Source organism: Actinia tenebrosa, unplaced genomic scaffold (genome assembly GCF_029948245.1).
Source record: "Actinia tenebrosa isolate PJP-AT-01 unplaced genomic scaffold, QUT_ActTen_1.0 PGA_scaffold15__27_contigs__length_11533743, whole genome shotgun sequence".
Classification (NCBI taxonomy): domain Eukaryota; kingdom Metazoa; phylum Cnidaria; class Anthozoa; order Actiniaria; family Actiniidae; genus Actinia; species Actinia tenebrosa.
The window spans coordinates 3,282,244-3,309,990 of record NW_028292575.1 but is presented as its reverse complement, the minus strand read 5'-3'; the positions used below and the strand labels follow the sequence as shown (position 1 = coordinate 3,309,990).

Genomic DNA, 27,747 nt, shown 5'->3' with positions numbered 1-27,747 from the left:
ATTATCATTATCATTATCATTATCATTATCATCATCATTATCATCATCATTATCATCACCAGTATAATCATTGTCATCATCATCACCAGTATCATCATCGCCATCATCATCATCATCATCATCATCATCATCATTGCCATTATCATTATTATTATCATTTTGCATTGCATATAAACCAACTGACGCTGAATTAATTTTTGCGTTTCTTTAATCTCTCCTTTTAACATATTCTAATTACACTACAATTAAGAAAAAGCTATTTTTGTTGTCAAATGTAATATTAAATCAAAAACACCAATAATGCATTTTGTGTCAAAAAGATGAATAAACGTCCACAGAAAAATAAAACAATCATATTATAACAGTTATTTTGTTATTTGAAAAGGTTAGGATTGTTTAACTGTCCTCTTCGTTGATAAGTGTCTCGCAGTCTCGCTTTGTAGTCTTGTTGAGCATTTTCAGTTGGTAATCGTTACTGGGAGGAATCTTCTTTCTACTACACAAAGAAATGGTCATCAACGTTAGTGTTTAACCCAGGTTTGTAAATTGATCATATCTGAGAGCCCGACCAATTTTTTTTTTCTAGTATTTTAAATGGAATAAAATGGAATTTCCAATAAAGGCTGAATAATCTAACCTTCAAAATAAAGAATATGAAATCACAGCTCAAAACTGGAATGCATGACAATGAACAAAGTCGAATAATGGATTAATCCACGCCCTAAAATACGAAATTCACTTATGATCCCACTTTAAGACCTGTAAGAAAGTTTAAGTCTTATATTGCATATGGTTTTAACTCGAGACGATTTATCATGTGGCGTCTTCACATGTATAATAATAATCATCATCATCATCATCTATATCATAACAAATATTTATAACAGGATTTAACCCATCAGTGTATAACACTGTTTTTCTTGGGGTCCTGTAAAAGAAAAATAATAAATAAAGAAATATGAAGATATAAAAATGTATAAAATTCTAAAAAAAGTTCTAAAAATTCTCAAGATTTAGTGCATTTCATGAATTATAATAATTGAATAAGCTAGTTATTTGGAATTAAAATGTTTTCTAAATGTGTTCTTAATTAATATTGTTTTGAATTTGCAGAACTTAGCTTGTTGTTGGAAATGGTGAATGAAATGGCGAAAGGCGTGGCACTCCTGTCAATACTAAGTTCCACAATGGTTACCAGAAAAAGGGGGTTAACGTACCACTTTGGGCAGATTCGGGGGAATTCATTAAATATTCGGATCAAATATGGCATACCTTCTTAGAATAAACACCATCACTGCAATTACTGTTAAAGAGGCCACCATGAGTACCAAAACAACAACAAAAGCAATCTTGAAAGTACCAGACGATGTACCAGATACTTTTTTCCTTGCTTGCATTTCAGGTTGCAATAGGATGGTAAGATTGTAAGGTGCCTCATTATTATGATGTACAGTTTCATCTGCTATGACGTCAAACCCAGCAATCCCTGTCTTACGTTCTTTATCTATAACTTTTTGAAGTCGCACGGGCTCAACAACGTGGGCTTTGCCATTAATTTTCTTAACCACAGCAAACTCGATATACAAGAAGCCAGGCGGAGAACGAGTAGATGGATCTTCAACTATGATGATGTCATCAGGAGAAAAATTGAAATTCGTAAATGTGTCGCTTTCTCTTTTTGATCTTGAAAAAGAAAAGTAAAATTGTCAATTAATTAGACTGCAAAAAAGTTATTTGTTGATAATAGTTACCATTAGTATAAACCTTCTAATGTCTGTCACAAATCCTGCGCTCTGATTGGCTGCGGTACTGATAGTCTATTATAGTTATACACCAGTAGCCTTGAAAAGTGCCAGTCTTCCAAACCGATGAAATGTTACGTTTATATATGTTTAATTTATTCAGTATATCTAGCGGAATATGAATCGACTTGCATAGCTATTAATATTACAAAAGATCAAATAAAGATTTTTTAAATCAAAATGGTGACCATGAAAAGATAACAGTATTTACCTAATGCTATTTTTGTTGCAGTCGTTACAGTATTGGTTGAGCATCGCTGCCAGAGATTTCTTGAACTTAAGGGGTTCCCACTATCATGAATAAAAAGTATAATCATCTTAGAATTAAAAGAATTTACTTCAGAAACAAGAAATCGTGTTTACCACGAGTCATACAGAATAAAAAGGCAACAGTAGTAATAAGCCTGAAGCGAGATGACTTTTTACCCCCGACTCTATACCATAATAGTTTTTAAAATTCTTTCATATTAAAAATTTTGATTCCTTAGAGAATACAGAAACAATAGCCAGAATTAAAGAACAACAAAGCAGTGTGAAAAGGATTATGGTCTAGAGACGGGGGTAAAACTCCATCTCGCTTCAGGCTTATTGATGTCAGCATATTATGTGAATTTTATAATGCATGTTATTTGAATTTTTTTGAATCATTATTATAAGGAGGGGGGATTTGGGTCTGAATTATACATAAATGCTATTAGTACGCGGAAATCATAATGTCAAAAGATATATGAGTGGCCACATGCATGGTTCACCTTTTCAATGTCACCTTTCAATAGAACTCCAACAATGCTGTCACCTAGATAGAAAGAATGCAAGACGGTACATTTAATTTCGGAGGCATGAAAACGAAAATAACAATAGCAATGATAATGATAATAATAAATTGACGATAAATAAACTGAGAAGCGGTGATTATGAGGTTTTCCAAAGTTTTCCTAATCGGAGTTAATACTAAAAGGTTTTCTTATCTTGAAATTCGACTTTTCTCTAATATTTAGTGATTATGGTGAATCTCGAAGACTCGCGTCTCAGTAAATATTCTTCGATATTCACTTCGCCTTCGGCGAATACTGTTGTTAAGTGTTTCCAAATGAAGTCTTTGACAACATCATGTAGAAATTCCTACCACGGTGGTAGAAGGTTCTGAAAAAGTTTTATATTTTACATGGTGATAACGACTCGACGAGAACGATGATAAGGATGCATGTATTCGGTTGATGTGATACCACTGCTCGTCGTTATTCATGATGAAGCTGACGACAAAGGTGGTGATATAGAGAATGCTGTTGATGATTTTGCTTGAATCATCATGACTATCATGTTTCTAATGTATAACTTTACTAAAATTCGTTCACCTGACTTATAATATTATCAGCCTTGCATGGAGCGCCTTTTTAATGACGGCAAATTAGGATATATGCATACAATTTTTTCCCCCGAGCACTTAAAGAAGTTTTTACATTTTCCTCGCTACCTTTAGCTCTAACAGCATGGGATGTTATATCGCAGCGTGGGACAATCACAATCGGAGTCTTAAGCTCTCATGTTAGGTAAAAGTCCAAAGATTGAATTGGATTAAGGAGGTAGGAAAAGTATTTACCGATATAAGTTTGGCAATTCTTGCTCGTAAAATTTCGAGGGCATATACAACTAAAGTTATCTTCCTTCTCGACGCATTTTCCATTGTTGCTGCACGGTCTCAGTTGGCAAGAGCTACTTACTCGCTGGTCTTCGCCTTCAACAAAATTATAAGCTTTCATGATCATGCATTTCTATATATAGAGCAATTGCAGCACGCCGGAATGCAGCTCAATTTGGAGGACAGAACAAGTAGGTCTCCAATTCTCATGAGATTTAATGTATTTTGTTTTGTTCTCCAAATTGAGCTGTTTTGACGTCACATGCCGGTATTTATTTAACCAACAATATGTAATATCTGATAAATAAATAAATCAATTCGTTATCATAGATTCCCATGAAGTCTAATGTATGCAATCTATCTTCCTTCCCGAAGCGAACCTGTAGCATTCGTTCTAAATTGGGTTAGGTATTTTCAATGTTCGAAGGAATGCAATAGTTTTACTATGTCTTATCATAGTTAATGGAGTGGAATGGTTTGGAAACTCCATAGAACAAAGCAATTGCTTTGCCTTTGATGTTGAATCGTACCATCACGTGTTACTGACGGTGCACGCACAATGAACCAAAGCAAGTTTGGCTGAAAATGCTCATTTCCTTATGATTTTCATGTATGAACACTTTGAAAGTACAAACTTTCATTCCATGACCAAAAACCATGCGAATAAATATTTCAGCGCAGATACAGTTAATAAGAAAGCATTAAAAAGGGCAATTTCATTTTCAATAAACAATTAATATTAATCATATAGGATTAATAAACTAATAATACATATTTTAGAACGATTTCTAAGGGCAAAGAACTTTTATATTCCCTAATACTGTGAACAAATGGAGAAACTTTTCCTTCACTGTGCACTGTCAACGTCATATAACAATGGATAAAGACGAATAATCAAAAACATAGAACAATAGGTTTCCTAACCATTCCGCTCCATTAACTGTAATGATGAAAAGGTAAATTATACACCGTGAAAAGATGAAAAAACTTACTGACGTTTCGGAATAATGTCTTATTCTATCATATATACACTCCTTTCTACCACTTCTTTCTCTTTTACTCCGACGAAGGACTAGCGTCCGAAACGTCAGTAAGTTTTTTCATCTTTTCACGGTGTACAATTTACCTTTTCATCATTACTGTTTCATTAGAAACACCGACGCAGCTCACACTAGTTTTTAGCTAGTTATATCTTTTCGCTCCATTAACTATGGTCTTATGGCGACACATCATGGAATATCCCACTTGTCATATGTAGGCTGCCATAGTGCATCCCCATTGTATATCTAGTATTTTCTAACCTTTTTTACACTTCACGACAACGACTTTGGAACTATCACACCTGTGAAAGTTCAGCCCACGGTGAAGACAAAACATTATTGATGATTCATCTCCTTGACATTTCACTTCATCAAGCACTACAACATCACTGCCTTTGGCAACTAAGGAGGTAGACTTTGCTCCAAGGTAACCAAGGTTACGGCATATCACGTGAGCAGCATTCATATTCCATTCTTTGCCACATATTGCTCCCCATTTGCCTTTGTACTGGATTTGAACACGACCTTCATTAGAACTTTTACCGCCAATTAGTCGACCACCTTTTGAAAGATAAAACAATGAAAAAAGTTAAATGAAATCACTATGAAATTATTAGTTTATTGTTATTGGCTATTGTTATTATGGAAGTTAGTTTACTGATCCATGTATTTCCAGTGAACCATTTTTTAGAGTAGTTGAATTTGGAGGCCAATGCCATGGATTTCAATTGTCATGAAATTATTGTGCTATCATATGCTTTCCCTCTAGATTAAGCTGCATATTCTAATTGGGAATACCGCGCTGAAAAGGCTTAGAGTTCTATTCTTTTCTATAGCCCAAGTATTTTACATTTTTTAAATAATTTCAATTCATTCAAATGCAGTTTTTTCATTATCAAAGCGATGGGAAAAAAGTAAAATCCTATAAACTGAAATAAGCTCGGTAACAGTGATGACACACAGTGCAACATTGCACGCAACATTGCAAGCAACAAATTTGAACCGGGGTGACACACATTGCAACAAAATCATGCCACATACATCGCTTGTGTCAGCCTGCTATGTTAAGATATTTGGTCAGCAGTTATGAATTTGGTGCAAGCTGATTGGAACCTTCTCAAAAGTATCGTAAATGCGATGTCAACTTGAAAATACAAAATAAATCACACTTTCCCTCGATGAAAGTTGTGGCATTTCTTTTGTATTTAGACGTTGGCTTCGAATTCACGATACTTTTGGGAAGGGTGCATTACTTTGCTTAAATTTGCTTTTTAATAGCAATAGTGCATTCCGATTGAAAATGTGAATATACACGATCCGCTAACCATAAAGTTCGTTTTAATGGACTTAAAACGACTAACATTACACTTACCAAAGCAATCAACGCCAGCATCATTCGCGTGATTCCCAAAAGAGAGGAGCTTGCCTGTATTACGCTTGTAGCCGCACTGAGAGAGTTTGGTTTCATTTCCAAAACATTTTGCATCAGATAACCATATTGGTCCTTTTCCCTGTCCGAAGGCGTTCCCAGTGAACGCTGCTACGGCTCCTGCAAACCTTAGCTGTCGACAAACTACAGTCGCATCAAAGATATCCCAGCCAGTTGAATCTATAGTTCCCCAGATACCAGCGTAAAGCACTTCGACCCGACCTCCATGGGCTTCCTGTGATCCACTTAGACGCAAATGTAATTCTATAAGAAAGTTTAAACACAAGATAAAATCCAAAACAAGGTTTGCGAGAAGAAAAACAAATTACATGATTTGATGATTTTTTTACTTCTATTACGCTGTTGATAACCATTAAATTACGAATTATCACACCTCATAGCGCGAAAAGAGATATAAGAAATTTTTATTTTTGCAGAGGAAGCCCAAGGAAAACCGGATAACCCAGAGAAAAACATTGAGCTAAGGAGGAAACCTAAAAAACCTCTATTAAGCTGGATACTGTGTTTTGTTAACTGAATATAGCACTGTGTTCAATTGCAAGTCTGTCGAAATCTTCGACAATTCCGGACTTGAAGTGATATGTGGAGAATTGAACCAGGGTTGCTGTAGTGATGGGCAGGCGTTCACTGTTTTTCTTTTTCTTTTTCTTTTTCTTTTTCTTTTTCTTTTTCTTTTTCTTTTTCTTTTTCTTTTTCTTTTTCTTTTTCTTTTTCTTTTTCTTTTTCTTTTTCTTTTTTAACGTCAGATTGTTGTTGTGTGTTTATATGCGTTTCTATGTTTTTTTCCCTCAACAAATACCATACTTACCTTGGGTTGCGAGACTTTTACAGACTACGGCAGCATCTTGATCGTGAAGACACTTGTTATTTCCCCAACCTTTATGAGTACATGTTGCAAGTGAAGCCTCTTTTCCAGTGCATCTAACATCACTTAGCCATACAGGACCAGTTCCTCTACCATACAGGCCACAACAGTGAGCATCGAGAGCACCTTTATAACCTAACTGACGACATACCACCTGGGCATTGTTAAGTGTCCATTCATTTCCACAAACCGTGCCCCAACGTCCACGGTGATAAACCTCGACTCTTCCTGTTCCATTTGTAGAAGAAGAAGCTAACCTAATAACTAAAATCACCAATAGAATTTAAAAATTTGATTTACAGCAGCGTATCATTAATTAAATACAATTTTTTGGTTTGGTATAAAAACGGTCACAATTCATTATTACATCGGATAACCAATTTTAACACCAAACATAATAAAGTGAAATTACACCCAGTCCCTATGCTTACAAGATTATAAACCTCGCCTTGTTCATTTATATAATAAGACGCCAACTTAATGGCTTTTAAAAATTACGAATGGCATCATATGCTGCAGCTCGTCAGTTAGGAAAGAAGAGAAATTTAATTGAGGTTATATCAGTCGAAATTCATACCATTTTTAAACAATGCCCGGTAAACAATTTATTTTAGCAAGAGCACAAGGCTTTGAATGGATATACATAACTCATATAAATACCAGCCCCATTGATGATTGGAATACAGTGCTAAAATATCATTTAACCATCTCAGTAAATATCTATAGAGATTGCAAGTGCATGTTGCAATTTTTGTTTTTGTTTTTGTTTTTGCTTTTGTTTAATTTTTTTTTTTTTAAAGATTTTTTTTTTTTTAAGATTTTTTTTTTATTTCAAATTTTTATTTTTATACCAGACCATCAGTGCATGGAAAGTGTTAAAGAAAATTCCTTAGCTACCTTTTTACGGAAACAGTGAATGGTAGCGGTAAATTCTAGTTGACAAAATCTCTGTATTTGTTTCATTTAATCTAGCTTTAAAATAATGAAAGACAATAAGACAACAAGAGTTTTCTCACCACCACTTGTCTCATAAGTCGAAGGAGAGGCATTGCTCGGTGCCAGGGTGCACTTAGCTGATGACGATATCAAGATATCATCAAGGCCCACTACACCGTTTCCATTTATTAGCCCCTCAAATACCACCTAATAAAATAAAAAAATAGAAACATATCATACAGGTTTTGTTTTTTGTTGCGCCATTTTTGGCCATCTACAAATAATAATAACGGGGTTCTTATATAGCGCATTTTACATGGTCTCAATGCGCTTCACAATCATGACCAGTGGAGGACTTTACGGGCTGCGTATTTAGGCGCTAGTAGCAGCCGTGCAGCTTACAGTCATGAGTGATTTGTTAGTACAATAGTGTTATGCCTCCAAATTGGGATAGGCTGTTGAACCGGGAGACAATCCCCTACTCTTTTACGAATAATTCAACAGATTCTTTTATGTCCCCCATTTTACTGCAGGTTAGGAAGGGTTGGAAGACAGGGCCTACGGTTTTAAGTCCTTGTCCGAGAAGACTTGAAGGTCTAACCATTTGCAGATGTAATTTGAAAGGCACCACCTTCTCCTCAGTTATTTTAAGACCCTGAGTGTTGGTCCGGCCGAGGCTTGAACCACGACCTCCCGCACAACAGACCGACGCTCTTACCAACTGAGCTAACCAGCCGCAAATGGTTAACCCGCATGTCTTCTCGTAAAAGGGAGTTTAGCAGGTAAGCTCCCTACCCTTTCTTAACCAAAAACCCTACCCAGAGTAAGCTAGTTGTCTACTATTGAAGAAATATATAACGCGCGCGCGTGCTGTGTGCTGTTATAAAGCACGCGGGTGCTTCTCGACACTTCTCGAGTAATCTGCCAATCCCCATGCTTTATAACTCCACACAGAACAGCAAGCAAGTTTTTTTATTTCATTTATAAAATACAAATTACGAAATGACGAAACTGAAAGTGCGCGCATGTGCTGTGTGCTCTCATAAAGCACGTGCTCCCAACCAATCAGAACGCGAGGTTTAGAGCAGTTATTTTATAAAACACAGCACTTGAGGGTCTTAAGACAACTTACCGCGAACATTACAATGCTATATTTTTCAAATGGTGCCAAAATTCACTAACCTGAAAAGGATGTTTCTGCTGTAGAGGTAAAACACCTTTTTTCCAATAACCTATAGCTTCTACGTCTTTACTAGTTACCTCCCAAACAGGAGTTTCTACAAAGGTTTGGCCAGATCGAATGAATATAGTGAAATCGATATCAGAGGATTTCGTCTTGACAATGAGAAAGAAATAAAAAGACAGGCATTTTGCTTGGGTTGGTGTTAGTGGTGGGCTGACGAGACGTGCTGATTTTAAACTTTTTTGAGCTATAGAATGCTGCATGAACATGTATGTACCTGTGAAATAAACAGAACAAGGTATATGAGCTTCAAACATCTTATGTTACTAGCAATTGACTTTTTTTTTTTTTTTTTTTTTTTTTTTTTTTTTTTTTGTTTTGAGAAACAAATACTCTTGTTTTGGCGAGCCTTTAGGGGAGCCAAAACACACCTGAACAAGTAAAAATGCACAGCCGTATCAGATGCTTAGCCGAAGTTGTTTATCATTTAATTGTGCAAAGAAATGCTCAACATTCCTTTAAACTGTACCGTAGCGAGCAGATGAGCAGTGCTGATACGGTCTCATATCAGGCATGGTATTTTCCCGTATCACGCATATTTTTCGCAGAATTAAATCATAATTGTCTTATATGTTTCCCTGTTACTAACCGCTGTTGAAGGAGTACGTGGTGTGATCGTAAGGACCCTTGTAGCCTAATATACTGCTAATTCTTGGGTTAGCAAGATGATTTTGTAACCAATCGGTGTATTCTTTGTCGGTCTTGTCGCTGATGTAGCCGCATGTGCCATTCGTGAAGGTACAACTACCGCTTGTTTCTAGTCCAAACGAGAAAAAAAATAAGATAAGCAAAAATGACACTCTTCCAAGTTGCCGATCATTAAGGACACCAAAAAACAGTCCCGATTAAAAAATTGTAACGAGACTAGTTTAACTATATATAAGCATAACCCACCCCAACTCCTTGGTTTCGCATTTGGTGGAAAAAAATCACACGAATCGCTTCCTATTGAAGTGTTGATTTTGACGTCATCAATAGCAATATCTCCGTCTAATGACGTGAGTATTGTCCTTGCTGCCTGGATTTCAAACTGTAAAGAAGAAAAAAATAATATTAAACAACCAATGCAGTGAGGCTTGCACTGATAAGCTGAGGTTGTTTCAGGTCTTGATAAAATGGATGTTAGTTAACTTCACGAAAAAAAAAAACTTGTCTGGTTTGGCCATAGTTAATGAAAGCTGAATAATCAATTCTATAGGCTTACTGCGCGCAAAGTTGTTATTCAAAGATATTCTACGATGGATTGAATGTCGTTTAAGAAGAAAGCATTTACCGAAAACCGATCTCCCTTCACTATCCTGATGGGTATCTGAGCTTTCCTCCATTTACTGCTTTGGTTGCTACTGACATTAGTTTCGTTTTCCTGTAGCTCCCACACAATAACGTTCTTTTGTGAACCTGGACGTAAAACAACTCTAATAGAGTCTACGTGATTGCGAACTGCGTGATAATAGAAAGAGAGACAAGCGAACGTTGTTGGAAATACATGGCTAACCAGTCTTGCTATTGGTTGTTGCTGGTTCGTTCCTGGCATCTCAAGATAATATCCTATGGACAAAAAGTGATTAAAATCGGTCACTCATAAAAGCTACAATCATTACCATAATTAGTTGGCGTCCATGAACTTGTAGACCATGAGGGCTGCGGTTCTCATTGCTAGATATGCTTTATCTATGATTATTAAGTGTCCTTAATTTTTCCTCGACTATTTAAAGATTTTAAGGGACGGCAGACCTTTTAAAGTGCACATGAACCCTTTGACAATACATTCAGTACTGGTTCTGCATAAAGTAAATAGTTGATTGGTAAAATATTTCTTGATTTGAGTGATGCGTCTTTAAGTTATTAAGGTTTATACTTCCAATATGTTAATGATGATGACGTCAGGTAAGGTATTTGAGTGTTTTTGTTGTAACTAATAATACTAAATGCTGGCCATTTTGAAAATAAAAATTGTAAATAGCTTTCATGTAAACCATGAGTAAAATAATGATGCTTCTTAAATACTGTATCTATGAACCAGTTCGATTTTGTATATTTGATTAAGCCTTAATAGACGTCACACTCATTAGCATATTGGAAGTATAAACCTTCATAACTTAGAAACGCATCACTCAAATCAAGAAATATTTTACCATTCAACTATTTACTTTATGTAGAATCAGTACTGAAAGTATTGTCGAAGGGTTCATGTGCACTTTAAATTTCTTGCTACTGACTTCATCCACCACCATGTAGGATATGTCAAATTAGGAATCATAAAATGCCGCTTTCAACTTGATTTTCGACGGGAAAAGAAAAGGGCAAGGATCCCAGAAATTGTAAAGCATTCTTTATGCCCACGATATACCTAAACCTAAATCTTACCTGAACCTGTGCGCTGATACTTTGCTTTGCATAAGTAAGAGATTCCGTTATAAGTCGTGTCACAGTGTACATCATTGAATCCGGCACCATAATACAGTAGAGACGCGCAGTCTTCTTGTCCGGCATCAGACGTTTTGCCATTTGGCCATATATCTGTTAGGTTTACCACTTTACCATTGAGATATGACCAAATTCCATCTCCATTTTTCTCGTGGAGGCCAATAAACAACTGCCTTATGCCACTTGGGAATCTATAATCCCTGATAAAACGTAATTCTTCATGAGTTTGGATGTCTGCAAGTGAAGCATTTTTTGCTTGGCATTTCTTTACTGCCTGGCGCCAGGTGACCATATCTTCTGTTTCAAATTTGTAGCAGTATCCTTTGTAGACTTTGCTTGTCCAACCTTCCAAACACATTGGTTTTTTAACTTAAAAAAAAAGACATCATTAATGATATATAGGTTGTGTTTTCACTAGAAATGTTAACTTGCCTAAAATTCCTGGAGGTGTTTTAATCCGACAACCACCTTTCAAGAACAACACTGTGATTGGCCCATTTATTTGGTAGGACAACTTAAACCATCTTGCTAGGTAGTTTAACTTTGCCTTTTTTCCGGTGTTATATTTAAGCTAGTTTAAATTGTCCTAGTGAAAACACATTCATAGAAAAAACAATATATTGTTTAAATCGATACTTTTAAGTTAAAACTTTCATGGCTTAAGATTGTAAAAAGCAAATAACGACCCTATTTAAGACAGCGAAAAACGTAAACAGAAAATTAGAAAGAATGACAAAACGACATTTATCTGTGAAGGAACAGAAAGTAGGCTGGTAGTAAAGGAGCACGCTTGGCTGCAATATAAGCGTTCAAACACACAGACGAGTGCTTTTAACTTATTTAAAGGTCAAATGCCTGGCTTTGGTACCCTTACCTTCAGCATAAGTGTGATCATATTTTGGCTGGTAATACTTTGCAGGCGAAGATGCTTGTTTTCTAATCCATGTTAGTTCATTATTAACGCCAGACGTGGTTTTAAACAAACACAGATCAGTTTCAAAGTTGCAAGAATACTCTATCATTAAAAAAGAAAAACAAAGATAGGTTTATGGTTAACCAAAAATCGATCCCATTTCCTTTTTTTGAAAAATAATGTAAAAAAAAAATGCTCACATTTTATACTCAATTCCCTTCTTAAATGGATTTAAGGTGGAACCAAACTAATTGAGATCGAATTTTGGACAACTTTATTCTCGCTCGCTTCGCAAAACTAATTTAGCGAAGCGAGCGAGAATAAAATTGTCCAAAATTCACTCTCAATTACATTAATCCATGACGTAATGTTTTGCCCAATTCAGACCACGTGTCACTCTTTTGATAATAAGATTATTTGTTTGAGTCTTATCCATATTCATGTGTCTTCTCTTGTTTAACATTTAAAGAAATAAACAATACTCTGCTGAATGACAAGTGGTCTGAAATGGGAAAGCAGTGGTTCAGTCTAATAAACAGATATATTTTTTCTAGGCAATTTATTCTAAGGAATTACTCAAACAAATGATTTGTTTGTAGGTGTGTATGTTCAGATTTTCCAAGCGTTCATTTTTAATGTTAAAAAGTAAATAGGCCAGGGTAAACAACTCGATCACTATTATAGATGACAACCTAAATTTTAGCCTAGATAATACCTAACTGCATTCACCTTTATCACTTAAGCAAGTAACGCCAGCGTCGTTATAATGATCACAAGTGCCACGTTTTCCCCATCCGGCATGTTTGCAAAATCCAAGGTCTTTTTCATCTCCATTGCAGCTCACGTCGTTTAGCCATATATGTGGGCCAAACCCCAGTCCAAATGTTGCGCTTGGATGCGCCTCCAATACACCTTTAGAGATATAACAAACGACCAATCAGCGTTTCTCCAGCTCCAAATGAGGAATGACAATAGACCAAATCGATAAACGTAATGTTTTGCCAGTTCAAATCTACTGGCAATACTTTATTAACCTTATATTAACATGCCATTCAAATCTACACGGAATACTTTTTAGTCAATGTTACATGTCAATGAAGCACTGATTTGGATATGATATGTAAATACAATAGACAAAGAAAAGTATCCCCAGTAAAGTTGTATTGGGTCAAACATTGCGTTAGCCGATTAGGCTATTGGTCAATGATAATTCGTATCTTCAGAAGTTCAGGTTTAAAACTATTCATTAGAATATGTAAACAAATTAATCTAAGCAAGCCATTAATCGAAAAAAAATGCATACCTAAGAATCCTAACATTCTACAAACGACTTTTGCGTCATTAAGATCCCATTGGTGGTCACAAACAGTACCCCACTCATCTTTATGGTACACCTCCACACGGCCAGAATAATCGTTGTCACTGCCAACCAAACGTACCGGCGTTGTATCTGTACAATTTAAGTGGATGAAAAAATGCGAAAAGCCATAGGAACAACAATGAGTTTTTAAATACGATTAATAGAATACTAAAACAGATCTAATTAGCACATCAACTTTAGAGGAACTGCGTTGTAAAAAAAGCAATAAGCGAAAATATTGGTAGTAGTATTGCGTGTTATAATGGTAGTTACGATCTCGTGGGGGGTGATAGTGGTTTTCATGGTGATGGCGATAAAAGTGATTGCACGAATAATTATGGGGATAGAGACATATGCTAAGGATTGTAATGCTTATATATGATGATTATGGCGATGTTGAGTTCATAATGATTAATTTTGATAGCTATATCGTAATGGCTGGATAACGAGTATGATTTTGCTACATTTATGTTAAAATTATAATAAAAAAGATGATGGTAAAGATGATAATGATGATGATGATCAGTAATGATGATGATTATGATGATAACTTTTTTGATTATTATTAATATAAGAATGATGATGATGATGATTAAATGATTATGATCATTATGTAATGATTATATGATGAAATTTAGAGCTTTAATTGCTGAAAGAAGCCTAAACATAATAAAAACGATAATGACGATCGTAATGATGATAATAATGATGATGATGATATTCGGTTGGTAATGTGATGATGCATGATGATGATGGTGATGATGATGAAGATGATGTTAAGGATGATGATGGTGATGATGATGGTGATGATGATGATGGCGATGATGATACTGGTGATGATGATGACAATGATGATAATGGTGATGATGATTGCGATGATGATGATGATTAATATGATGATAATGATGATGATGATAATGATTATATGATTGAATAAGATGAATGAGTTGTAGGGCTTTGCTGAAAGAAGCCTAAACTTAAATGTTGTTGCTGATGATGATGGTAATGATTATATAATTCAATAAGATTAATGATGAGTCCTAGGGCTTTGCTGAAAGAACCCTAAACTTTAGCTTTAAGCAGAGAAGTGTGGTACCTGGTCCATTGCCACAATATCGTAGGATACAAGATGGTGGTTTTTGAAGCTCGTAGACATAAAACCCTGAACAATTTTTGACTCGAATAAAAGTTGACCATTTACAGCACTCGCCGAGAAAACTAAAACAGACTTTTCTTGTGACAATTCCTTTTTCTACCGTTGGGTGATCTGAAAAGTAAATAGAAACAAAGATTTGGAAACTCAAAGTGGAGTAATGTGTGTAATTATTATTAGGTTAAGTATGACTTGAGAAGCAGCCATATTGAAATTTATAAAGTAGGACAAAAAGTAAATATAAAGCCAGGAATAATAAGTGGAATTTCATTATCCTTGTCCGCAGGCTTATCTGTTTAATTTGGCTTAACGTCATGCATGAGCCTCTCAGTCGAGTAGCTTGGCTATATCCTCGATTTCGGTGAATCGAGTGGTCTATGGCAAGAGGATATGAACTAAGAGAAGGAATCCTACCTATATAGCCTTCTAACCATCATGTGCACAGTTTGATGCTATTTTTAGCTTGGAGATATTTTGAGCGAAGAACCTCATTGGTTGATTTCTTGAGGGTAGGCGGCTTCTAGTCTTGCAGTAAACAAAGCCTGTGTTTTTGTCGTGGACGTAGCGAAATATGGCGCTTTTAGTGTCCTAAAACGAGGCATTAAAGGGAAGTATGATTATCGCGCGGGCATGGTAACAAGTTAAAAATAGCATCGATGATTCTAAAAATAGCATCAAAGTATGCACATGATGGGGCACGGGGATTCCTTCTCTTAGTTTATTTTCTCTTGTCTATGGTCAATGCGTACATGATGTGAAAAGTAATTGTTTTAACAGAATGAATATATAAATAAGACTTAAAAAATAGCTTTTTACATTAAATGCCATTCGTCTTCTTTTAAAGATATAACTCCAAGCAATTCACCAGGCTACGTGTGTTAGCTCTTAATCGTCCGCCATTTTGGATTTGGCAGAGCTGAAAATGAGTAGTAAGCTAGTTGGAACATTTGATAATCTAATGCCGAATTTTATCCACACTTCTTATTTTTGGAAAAGTTTTTAGCACTACTACTGGGTTTGTACTGGTCCCATCTGAGAACTCACCTCCATTCAGCCATCCCGGAGCTTTTGTATTGCACTTCCCCTCAGGAACACAAGTAGATGGCATAACATTGCCGGCAAGTCCCATGAAGCGATGCCACTGACCAGGGAATATGTCACTGTTTCTGTCGCATTGATCTGCTTGTCCAGCGAAGGTCTTGGCTCTATCGGCACTGTTTAGCACCTTATATCTTCTGCATTCGTCACCAAATGCACCTAGTTTATTGATTCAGTAAAGAGGACAAAAACAAGTATTAAGAGAACATACCAGTTGCACTCGATGTCTTATTTTCCTGACCTAACAAAAATGGACTACTAGATATCAGGGATCAGCTTCTTACCATTTGAGCAAACAGCCCAGGAATCTTGAGAATGCAAACATCGGTGGTATCCCCATGGATTCTTACGGCATTGCAGTAAGTTACTCTCTCCTCCTGTGCACTGTACGTTGTCAAGCCAGATTGGTACAACACCTTGAGTGATGTTTAACGACGCGATAGCACGACCGAGGCCTGAGTACCCCAACATCTTACACACTACTGTTGCATCTTCGTCACTCCACATATTGTTACAAATAGTACCCCACTGTCCATTGTGGAATACTTCGACACGACCTTGAAGAGGATTTGGACCATCGACTAATCGTGCTTCACCTTCGAAGGCTGAGAAAGAAATGTTATATTCATAAATAATACAATAAGCTGCTTTCGATGACATATCGTATGTATGAAAATGGCTGATTTTAGCCCATGTATTAGCATCGGCTAAAATTAATTATTGTCAATGATACAAGTAAACACTATTTATTGCCTTATTAAGCAAGCCAATACACGTCAAATATGTAGCATGGCAAGGGTTAAAATGTTTTGACCAAAATCACATAAATTGTCGCTAAAAAACATAATTTTGCTTACCATAAATCTTGGGTGGTGACGTTGCTGTGCTAGGTGTCATGTTACAAGTTTTGTTGGACACGGTAATGGTATCTATGGCAATATCTCCTCTTTCAGAATTTCCACGAACTCCTTCAAAGATAACCTGAATAATAACCAAAACAGCATTAGATAAATAATGGATTGTTCGTTTTAAGTTCATTTAATTGTAAGTATTTTACCTTTAATCCCTCATCACCAGTAACATTGATCGGGACTTGTCCTTGGATCCACGAGTTTCCTTGTTCTCCACTTAATGTCCATAGCTTAACAATAGATCGAGAAGTTTCTCTCTTACTGTACACATTGAGCCACCCAATATCAATGCCCCTCATATGGTAATAGAAAGAGATGCACTTGGTATTTGCTGGAATCACAGGACTTATTAGTTTTGCTCTTGCTCCTGTATTGCCTGTAGAAACCTCGGTGTACACATAGTAACCTGCACAATAAAAGACCGGACAAATAACATATTCACCAATAGTATAGTTAGTCTCGACCTTTCGACGGACCTGTTGCTTAGTATCTAGTTTAGTCATCATTCGCTCTTTTCTTATTTTAGTAACTCCTATTTTTCCTCCCTTCACCCTACCCTCTAGGAACAAATTTACAAATTATGGATTTTCTAATCTACCGACCTACCGACCTACCGACCTACCGACCTACCGACCTACCGACCTACCGACCTACCGACCTACCGACCTACCGACCTACCGACCTACCGACCTACCGACCTACCGACCTACCGACCTACCGACCTACCGACCTACCGACCTACCGACCTACCGACCTACCTACCGACCTACCGACCTACCGACCTACCGACCTACCGACCTACCGACCTACCGACCTACCGACCTACCGACCTACCGACCTACCGACCTACCGACTTCATAAGATTACCTCTTCCGCTTTGGTCATCATGTGGTCCAGTGCCTGAAGAAGGTGTCGGTCCTCTGTTCCTCGTCCAATCAAATTCACTGTTAGTTCGGTCTCCATTCTGATATCCACATGTGCCGTACTCGAAGGTACACTGTCCGTCTGCGGTAGCTATCGTTTTGTGATCTAATTATGAAATCAACATGTTTTTTACTTCAATTATATTATGAATAATTAAGAACATACAGTGATACCATTGAATACGAAGCTTCAGGGGATTGTTACCTAGTTGACAGACAACACCGGCATCCTCGTAATGATCGCAGTTATTGTTACCCCATCCACCGTGACTACATTGAACAATCGAAGTCTCACTTCCTTTACAGTTTACGTCATCCAGCCATATTGTACCAACTCCTCTTCCATAGACTTGGGATTTGGTAGTCCTTACAGCTCCAGGGAAGCCGAGTATTTTACAGACAACATTAGCATCAGTTATGTCCCATAAGTCATCACAAACAGTACCCCAAACGCCGTTGTGAAAAACCTCGACTCGACCTTCGTAGTTTGTTTGTCCATTGACAAGGCGAAGTGAGCCATCTAAAAGAAAAAGAAATCCAATATTATATAAGACAATGATGTTCATCTGTGCCAGGAGGTATTTGTCTTATTGCTAATGCTAATTGCTAATCATACCTTTCCAAGCTGGTATTCCTGTAGGTTTGATATTAGGACCAGAGGAAGGATTTGGCAAACAAGAGGAATTGTAGACAGAAATGTCGTCAATTGCGATTCCACCAGAATACGCATTTCCATTGACAGCCTCGAAAACAAGCTGGAAAAAAATCCACCCCAAAAATGTGATACATAGAGGATATTACATGGGCGCGCGGAGATACGAATTTTATCTTCGAGTGTTCAATTGATTTCATCGATATCTATATAATAATAAAAGATATATAATTTAGGTATTAGTTAAAACTTAACTCGTAAGCTTCACCTGTGAGATTAATCCGTACGAAAAATGTGAAAAATAAGGAAGCATTAAACACGTTCCTTCTTTTCTGTTGTCAAGTAAACTAACCACGCTCTTGAAAATGACTTTTGAAGAAGTAGAAACGTTTACAACAAAACTAGTCGTTGTGAAGCAAGAGAAAATGAACCAAGAGAAGGAATCCCCGTGCCCCATCATGTGCACACTTTGATACTATTTTTAGAATCACTGATGCTATTTTTAACTCGTTACCATACCCGCGCGATAATCGATCATACTTCCCTTTAATGCCTCGTTTTTGAACACGAAAGCGCCATATTTCGTCTCGTCCACGACAAAAACACAGGCTTTTGTTTACTGCAAGACTGGAAGCCGCCTACCCTCAAGAAATCAATCAATCAGGCTCTTCGCTCAAAATATCTCCAAGCTAAAAATAACATCAAACTGTGCACATGATGGTTACATGGCTATATAGGTAGGATTTCTTCTCTTAGTTCATATTCTCTTGTTGTGAATTTAATAATTATATTTTTATCATGTTTTTTTGTTGTTGTACAAACTACCATAGTTCCGACCCGGCTTCGGTTAATTCTATTTTCAAAATAACCTGTAAACGACTTACATTAGAGGTTCTGTTCAAAGCGTCTTGGCCAAGGAAAATTTGTGATTTGTACCATTTGTTACCTTGGTTGCCAGTTAATTGTTCTAGCCGTGTGTAGTTCCCTTGCACCTTCAAGTACACGTTAAGTGTACCGAGTTGGGACCCAAACATGTAGTAGTAAAAGGTAACACACGAAATATTGTAGAGAGTTGGACTAACAAGGCGAGCCTTACTACCTCGTGTTGAGCCTTCTGCGTACATGTATCTGCCTGGTGACAAGGGAAAAAAGTATGGACCAAAGTTACCAAAATTAGGAGGAAGAGTTAAATCAACTGATCAGACCTCGAGCGATGCACCAAAGAATGTTAAACCCGAGAGAAGATGTTCTCAGGCAAAAACTACCACCTGGGTATTGATCTACCTCCCTCCCAGACCTCCTCTCCCTGAGTGAAATGCTTAGCTTGTTTATGAAATAACGAGACAGTGTACTTACCAAGGCTTGTAGTATGGTCTTTTCTAGGGCCTGACGTACTTGTTAATGACTTTGCATTCATTCCTTGCCAGTCAAAATCGTCAGAGTTCAAGTTCTGATAACTGCACAAATTGTCATCAAAAGTGCAACTTCCGGAACCTATCATTACAAATACGTTTTTAATTGGTTTATCAGGGGCAAATCCAGGGAGAGGGTTGTAAGAGTTACAGCCTGGCCCCTCCCCAACGAAATAAAATGATAATTCCCCCCCCCCCCCCCCCCATCCTCTTCATCACAGAACCCTCTCTTTAAGAATATTTGGGATCCGCCATCCGTCGAATTCTCTGTTAATTAGGGTTTGTCCCGATGTTGTATGTAACTATTCGTGTGTTCATTTGTGGATCTTTTGACATTGAAATAAGGCTGACTGAGTAAATGAACCCGTAATAAGGTAACACAGAGGCATATTACGAACTTGCATGAATTTCAATAATATTCAGCAATAAAACAACATACGTCTGTGGGAGAAAACAGAACACGTGGGGTAAACTTTCGAATAAAGTTGTAGTAGCATCGACTATATAGGGCCTGGCAATTACATTTTACCTTCAGTAATGACATCTTTAGGTTTTGCAGTTGTCGGGCTAAATAAGCACTGGTCTGATGTCATGCTGACGTCATCAATAGCAACACTTGCTATATTATTTACTCCAACTACTGCTTGGAAGTAGATCTAAAGCAATAGAATTATCAACGAGTCAGCAAAGAATTACTTCGTAACCCTTCGATCATTTTGTAAATAAGATCAAGATTTGTATAATGGAAGTATATAGTTATAATTTGTTGAGATGGGAAAAAATTCATGCAAGTTTTATATGGTTATAACTTTTTAAAGTGCCTATCACCCTTCTGACAATATTCTCAGTATTGATTCTACATGGGGTAAGATGTTGAATAACCCGAAAAAATTACATAGTTTGAGTGCGGCTTCTTGAAGTTATGAAGGTTTTTCCATGTCATATGCTAATGCTGTGACGTATGAAGAGGCATTTATGGTTATTTGTTGTTCCTCGTAATTCGAAACACTGGCTTCTATGGGAAAACTAACTTGCAATCATTTCTATAAGAGCAATGGGGAAAACAATGACGTATTTCAAATTTAATTTATCTGTACCAGTAGTGTTTCGTATATTAAATGATTACTCCTCATACGTCACAGCATTAGCATATGGCATGGAAAAACCTTAAAGACTTCAAGAAGTTGCACTTAAACTATATATTTTTTTCGGGTTATTCAACATCTTACCCCATGTATAATTAATACTGTGAATATTGTCAGAAGGGTGATAGGCACTTTAATATTAAAATATTGATCGTTTTTTAGGCTAGCGAATGTCTACCTGCACTGGTTGTTTACTATTTGACTTGAGTGGTATCGTTGCGAGTTTCCAAGCATTAGCCACGTTCCCAAACAACGACCACACTTTACTAGGAGTAAAGTTCCCCGTCTTGACGAGGACCTCGAGACCACCTATACCACTACCGTACATGAAATAGTAGAACTTAACGCATGAAACATTTGTATAAACAGGGCTGACAAGACGAGCAAGATTTTCGGCTTTCGCACTTTCTTGTCGGGGCTTTGAGTACAAAAAAAATCCTAAATAAAATATAAAAGCAATAAAATTAATATATATATATATATCGGATTCAGCAGTGGCATTTTCATAAAGTGGCTCTTTTTATTCACTGAGTTGCAATCGAAATTAAGAACTCAAATTGATTGTTGCATAGTAAGGAAAACCTGAGAACCCGAAAAACCCTTCGAAGCAGGCAGGAGGGAAAAGAAACTCATAAGGGGCATACTATAACCATGCTCCAGAATATTCAGATATGCAAATTAGAGATTTTGATACCATATTTGGAACTTTACGCTTGATTTAAGAAAACTGCTTCTATCACATATCACATTTTAGCTAAATTTCCTGACTTTCAGAGAAAATTTACTGAATCTTTCAATCAAACAATTCGGATATCTGTCTAATTTAGTTTTGGTAATTTTTAAAGCAAGAAGACTTGATATACTGAAAAGAAATTTGTCAAGAAAAATATTCCGGAGCATCGTCGTAAAAAAGAAATGTATGACTGTTAAACGTTCCAACCCCCTTATTAGTTTCTGGAGAGAAAAGCAGTAATAATAATGATATGTTCTTATATAGCACATTATAGCTTCTCAATGCGCTTTACAAATATAACGATGAAATGTTAAGTGAAAAAATAGATTAAAGTTACAAATTGAACTAAAATGTTTTTAGTTTTCTCTTGAATATTTCCAAAGACTGCGATGTTTTTATATCTGGTGGTAAACGGTTCCATAGTCTGGGCGCTGCTACGGCAAAGCAACGCGCACCATATGACTTAGTACGATATGGAGATTGTTCTAAAAAATACTCCTTGTGTGGCACTCCTTAGCTTACGAGTAGGTTGGTGTATTTTGAGAATATCACTTATATAGGTTGGAGCGATACCGTTTATAGCTTTGTATGTGACCGTTAAAAGCTTGAATTCAATTCTTTTGAATTTAAGCTGCTCTTCTCGCATACAACACCGAGATTGACAAGACACGAACGTTGGTCGGTCGCATTGGTGAGAGGCAAACATTCTAACCACCACGCCAACCGCATAAATGAAATAAGAAAACAACTAAGAAAATAGCCTGCTGATCAGTGATTCATCTTTTGTTTATTCATCTTTCATTTAATTAAAAGGTCCGAACCTTTTCCAGTAGTATCTCTCGTAGGCCCACGTATATTCACAAGATAGGGAACCTTCTTCGTTTCCCATACAGGACGCCCATAGAAAGGGAAACCAGGAATGTGAAACCCTGTAAATAGAAAATAATGATAATGACAACGAGGACGAGGACGAGGACGAGGATGGATGACGATGATGATGATGATGATGATGATGACCCCGTGACTGCATTAAATTTTCCCACTCATGGAGCACAGGCACCCAACCTCTCGTTCTGTGGTGTTGTAGTGATTTTAATGTTAACGTTAATATTTCGGATTTAACATTCAAATACTAAAGCACCACAGAACAGGAGATTGGGCTGCCGGTGCATGGAGCGGACATTACGGAAAAGAATGCGGCTTCCACCAGGTGAAATGGCATCACTACTTTTGACATTCTGTTTCGCATACACTTATGTTGTTTTCAATGGAAGGTTTTATCAGCACATCCACGGGGCACCAATGGCCTCACAGTATCGCGTACATGGATAGAAAACTATAACATTTGCATTCAACCTACCACCTATTGGTCTACTAATATGTCTTATTAAATATCTTGTAATGCGAAATCTTGTGACCGTTTCTCCTGCATGTTTTAGTCGTATCCAGTCAAAGTCATCGGTGCCAGATTGATCATTAACAAATCCGCAAAACCCATTGTCAAATGAGCAAAAACTTGGTGGCTTTCCTGCAAAAAAAAGGGTAAAATGTCATTAAACCCCAGATCTTACGGAGCTACGGCGGTTACAACCAGACCATGAGTTGCAGAAGCAATATTGGACAGTTTATTTGTTTTAACCAATCAAAAGAATTGTGGACATTCATTTATCAAATGGATATTATTTTAATAAATATATGTTATTTACCGGCCAGGAGGTCCGGATAGGGAAAAACTGTGCCCGAGGTCTTGAATAAACGCTTTCAAGACCATTTCAAGACCGAAGGTACAGTTTTTTCCTATCCGGACCGAACATAGGACGGTAAATGACTTAAATAATAACGGTAAATAATCGTTTCGTTTTGTTGTTTAGCAGCAAAGGATACCGAACCGCGAGCGCGGGCACATACTTACAAAATACCGCCCGCTAAAACAGCCAATCAGAACGCACGATTTTTTAGGATGCCGGACCGGAAAAAAATAAAACATCTTACATCTAGACTTCTAGCAACGGGAAAAAAAGGCTTATTCGAAACATTCTCATACCCAGACTCTTCGCAATATTTTTTCGTTACAAAGCGGAAAGGTTTGATACGAGAATGGAAGACTAGACAATGTAAGAATGCCTGGAGAACTTCTTTTGTTTAAGAATACATTTTTTTTCAATAATGAGCAATAATGGCAAAAAGCGCCAAAAACTAGACTTTCGCATGAGTTTTGATCCCAATTTTCGTTTTGGGGTAACACCCAAAACCTTTTTTAAACAGTAAAACTGATGTACTATGATAAAATGCCTGTATTAAGCGGTATTTTCAATTGTACAAAGATGTTTTGTTGCATTTGTGTTAGAATGTTGCTTTGTCAAGCTTTTTTATAGAAAAATGGCAAATAAGCAAATGAAGGCCTACACCGCATTTTCGACTAAAATTTTTGCTTTGGGTTAACACTTTGATTCCACTTTCATCGGTCATCTCCACTTCCAAACAAGTTAAACTTTTTGAATAACAAGATTTTATTCTTGTACAACAGCCTTTCTTCAAGAAAAAAGTTGTTTGCGCTCACTGCTTGAATACGAAAAGAATTCTCTCTTAATAGTTAAATAGTTTGGTCGAGATACATGTTATTCCGAGTAAATGAAATGAATATGGCGAACAAGTACAGTAAACACCCGCACATAAGAACACACATATACATAGCCATTTGCAAAAATTATGCACGCTTCAAATGCATACAACTATATCAACACTATATCAGACACGGTGGGATATCTTTCTTGATATCTTTTTCAGAAGGCCCTAGTAATAGACAGTTCGAAATAAATATCAGGGATGATCTCTCATTTAATTAATTTGATATTTACATTAAATGTTATGACTTTCAGATTCCTTATGATTTTAGACCAAAAATAATAATAAATAAAAATAATAAATAGAAATAACCAAAAACAAGTTATCTTTAATAATTTATATTACCTTTGGAGAAAGAGCAGCTTTCATTTAGTAACAAAAAACAAAAAGCCAAGATCAATATATGAGGCACCTGAAAAAAAATGTAAAGAAACAGAAGAAATAAACAAACAAACAAACAAACAAACGAACGAACGAACGAACGAACGAACGAACGAACGAACGCACGACGCACATACGCACGCACGCACGCACGCACGAACGAACGAACGAACGAACGAACAAACAATAAACAAACAAACAAACAAACAAATAAAATAAACGAATAAAATAAACAAATAAAACAAACAAACAATTATGTATTAAGAAAAAGTTGGAAAAATGATACATGTTTTTGGTACACATAATTTTTATAATATAAAAACTTGAATATAGATGGTAGATAAACGATGAACTTAACTTCCAGTAGAAGGATTCCAAAGAATTCAACAGTCTGTTCTCTTCATAGAAATATTCTAGTATATAAAAGTAAAAAGTAAAGAATGAATTCTTTACTTTTCATTCTTTGCTTTTTTACTTTTTGTCCTGTATATATCTTTATTTTTTTCTAAAGAAGGCCAAATGGCCGAAACGTGAAATACAATTTTTTGGAACAGTTAGAAGTTGCCTGTTTTATTCTTTTACTTTTATATACTAGAATATAATATATAATATTTATTATATAATTACCAATGAAATATCTATTTTTCTCTATTTCGAAAACTTGATATCTTCACACGTGAAAATAACATGTTATTTTCACGTGTGAATATAACACCATTGCGATGGCTATTCAAAAATACACGGAAAGAATTGCCTGAAAAAGCCAAAACATACTTCATTGATAATTATATAATAAACAGAATATTACATGGCCGCTTGGAGATAGGAATTTTATCTTCTCGTGTTGAAAATCTCTCACTCGTTCGCTGCGCTCACTTGTGAGAGATCTTTTCAACACTCGAAGATAAATTTCGTATCTCCGCGCGCCCATGTAATATCCTCTATATATATATATAATATAATATATACATATTTCAATTGTCTGTTTCGGTTTGAACAAACAAACAAATGTCATGCTTGCGATGAGCACTTGTCATACTATCTAGGCAGGACGCCTTTGTATCGAAATGATATTTTCAATACGGTTTTTTACTCCTCAGCTAAAGATTTTAAAAAAAGCCGTTTTCCCAATGGACGTTTCCTTCCTATGCCTGGTACCAAATAAGCCATGCATACTACTGAACGGGATTAGATTACCAAGCATATTAAGCACTCCTACCCCCATTAACATGAGGTCAGACAGCAAAATATAATAACGAATTTAAAAGAAACGGTATATCTTTTTTATGCTTTATCTAGATAGTTGATTTGTCGTCAAAAAAGAATATTGGATGGGGAAGAAAAAAGACGCTGGAAAGACGGGGGTGGGGTGGAGGGTGAGGGTGTAGGGAGTGAGAGCGGAGCGACTAGCGGACGGATCAAGGGAGCGGTACGATGGCTAGCTTATCTAGCTAAGGACTAGCTATCACTATTTATTTCTACTATCTGTATCTACTTTTCTATCTATGTATTCTTGGATGTATCACTTATCAGCTACTAGTCTACACACGACTATCGATCTTATCGGGTCACAGCACGAGGTAGCTTATCGAGTGGAGGATCTTATCTTATCTTAGCTACTATCTTATCTTACTTAATTTATCTATTTATCTATTTATCTTACTATCTTATCTATCTCTAGCTTATCTTACTTATTCTATCTTAGCTATCTATCTTATCTTAGCTTATCTGATCTATCGTTAGGTATTCGAGTGGCTTATTTTATCTTTACTTATCTTGGGAGCTTATCTATTACGAGCTATCTTATCTTATCTTATCTGTACGACTATCTTACTGCGAGGGAGCGGATCGGAGAGGAGGGAGCGACGGACGGAGCGGAGCGGAGCTATCTCATCTTACTATTTAGTATGATCTTACTTATCTTATTTATCTTATCTTATCATCTTACTGTATCTGATCTTATCGATCTAATCTATATCTTATCTTATCTTATCTATTTATTTCTTATTGACTTATACTTATCTTATCTTATCTTATCTTATTTTATTTTATTTTATTTTATTTTATTTTATTTTATTTTATTTTATTTTATTTTATTTTATTTTATTTTATATTTTAGTCATTTAACTCTGAATGACATCAATTTTGTTTCAACATCATCTCAGTTACCTTATCATTTTTGGTATTATGCTTTCTCGATCTAAGGCACAAAATAAACATTTTACTAAACTCCAACGTTTTGGACGCATTCGTTTTGTATATATTGATATATATTATTAATTAATCCCTTAACTATTTTCGAAGTGATTGGGATGCAAGTTTGAGCAGTAAACGTACGTTGTTGCATATCCTCACAACTGCGAAATGTCGAGGGGCAAATACCGTCTTAGCAGAAATTCCAGAAAACGTTAGAGCATATTTATTCGGTACCCGAGCCATAAACTTGCACGTATTATGAATACACACAAAAAAGGTATATCGACCTACCTTCATCGTTAGCTTTGCAGAGATCAGTGCTTACCATACGACACTAATGTTTACACACTTATGAAGTATGTTCTCTTTAACTCCAACATCTATGCAAGAAGGTGTCCAAACTCCCTTTATATGTTATATGCGAGCACAATTTGTTATAAAATATTAAGTTTTAAATCATTTAGTCCGGAAATACAGTGACAGATAATCGAGTAGTTGGAACTGTTCCAGTGTGGATTGAACGTAAATGATAAGTAATTGATAGTCTACAAGCAGCGGGCATTTTTGCGATACTTTAAATAGAGTAAATTATCTCACGCAATGGAGCCAAATAGGAATATATTGTTTCAGGAACATGCGCGCGCATGTTATTGTCACAGGCAGCCCAAACAGGAACTTTGACGAACTGCGCTACTTACTAAATCACGTTCCTTTCAACATTATTCTATTTGAAAATATTGATGACTATTGGCTTAAATAGAAAGATTTATTCCTAACTGTTGTTGATAAATGCATCCCCGTAAAATCAGTACAAGCCGAAGTTATTCTGGAGTTATCAGGCAA

General features: G+C 36.3%; 1 protein-coding gene across 3 annotated transcripts; it reads right to left on the bottom strand.

Annotated features, from left to right (window-relative positions):
* Positions 1–190: 190 nt before the first annotated feature.
* Positions 191–27,418, bottom strand: LOC116302754 (antigen WC1.1). 3 transcript variants are annotated; one of them, XM_089030276.1, is made up of 33 exons: positions 27,196–27,418; positions 24,673–24,739; positions 23,063–23,230; positions 22,524–22,631; positions 21,148–21,407; positions 20,354–20,480; positions 19,769–19,906; positions 19,297–19,544; positions 18,377–18,515; positions 17,966–18,280; positions 17,705–17,866; positions 16,984–17,243; positions 16,784–16,907; positions 16,211–16,531; positions 15,873–16,085; positions 14,772–14,942; positions 13,619–13,765; positions 13,045–13,227; positions 12,277–12,417; positions 11,343–11,771; positions 10,249–10,523; positions 9,870–10,005; positions 9,565–9,732; positions 8,915–9,192; positions 7,813–7,939; positions 6,740–7,060; positions 5,854–6,174; positions 4,743–5,042; positions 3,403–3,537; positions 2,555–2,598; positions 2,014–2,093; positions 1,273–1,683; positions 191–493 (listed from the first exon to the last, which is right to left on the bottom strand). In XM_089030276.1, the coding sequence occupies exons 1-33, from the start codon at positions 27,199–27,201 to the stop codon at positions 397–399; spliced, it is 6,420 nt and encodes a 2,139-aa protein (XP_088886402.1). In that variant the 5' UTR covers positions 27,202–27,418; the 3' UTR covers positions 191–396. The 3 variants fall into 3 exon arrangements, with proteins under 3 accessions (XP_088886402.1, XP_088886401.1, XP_088886403.1); XM_089030275.1 differs by having other exon boundaries at positions 191–496; positions 27,196–27,411; XM_089030277.1 differs by lacking the exon at positions 3,403–3,537 and having other exon boundaries at positions 191–496; positions 27,196–27,413.
* Positions 27,419–27,747: the final 329 nt, after the last annotated feature.

What these genes read in the sequence shown, in the direction of transcription:
- LOC116302754 (XM_089030275.1), bottom strand. An exon ending in GAATTGCCAAACTTATATCG is followed by an intron (nt 2,599 to 3,402) that starts GTAAATACTTTT and finishes CTTTCTATCTAG; the next exon opens with GTGACAGCATTGTTGGAGTT. An exon ending in ATGGTGTTTATTCTAAGAAG is followed by an intron (nt 497 to 1,272) that starts GTATGCCATATT and finishes TTCTTTGTGTAG; the next exon opens with TAGAAAGAAGATTCCTCCCA.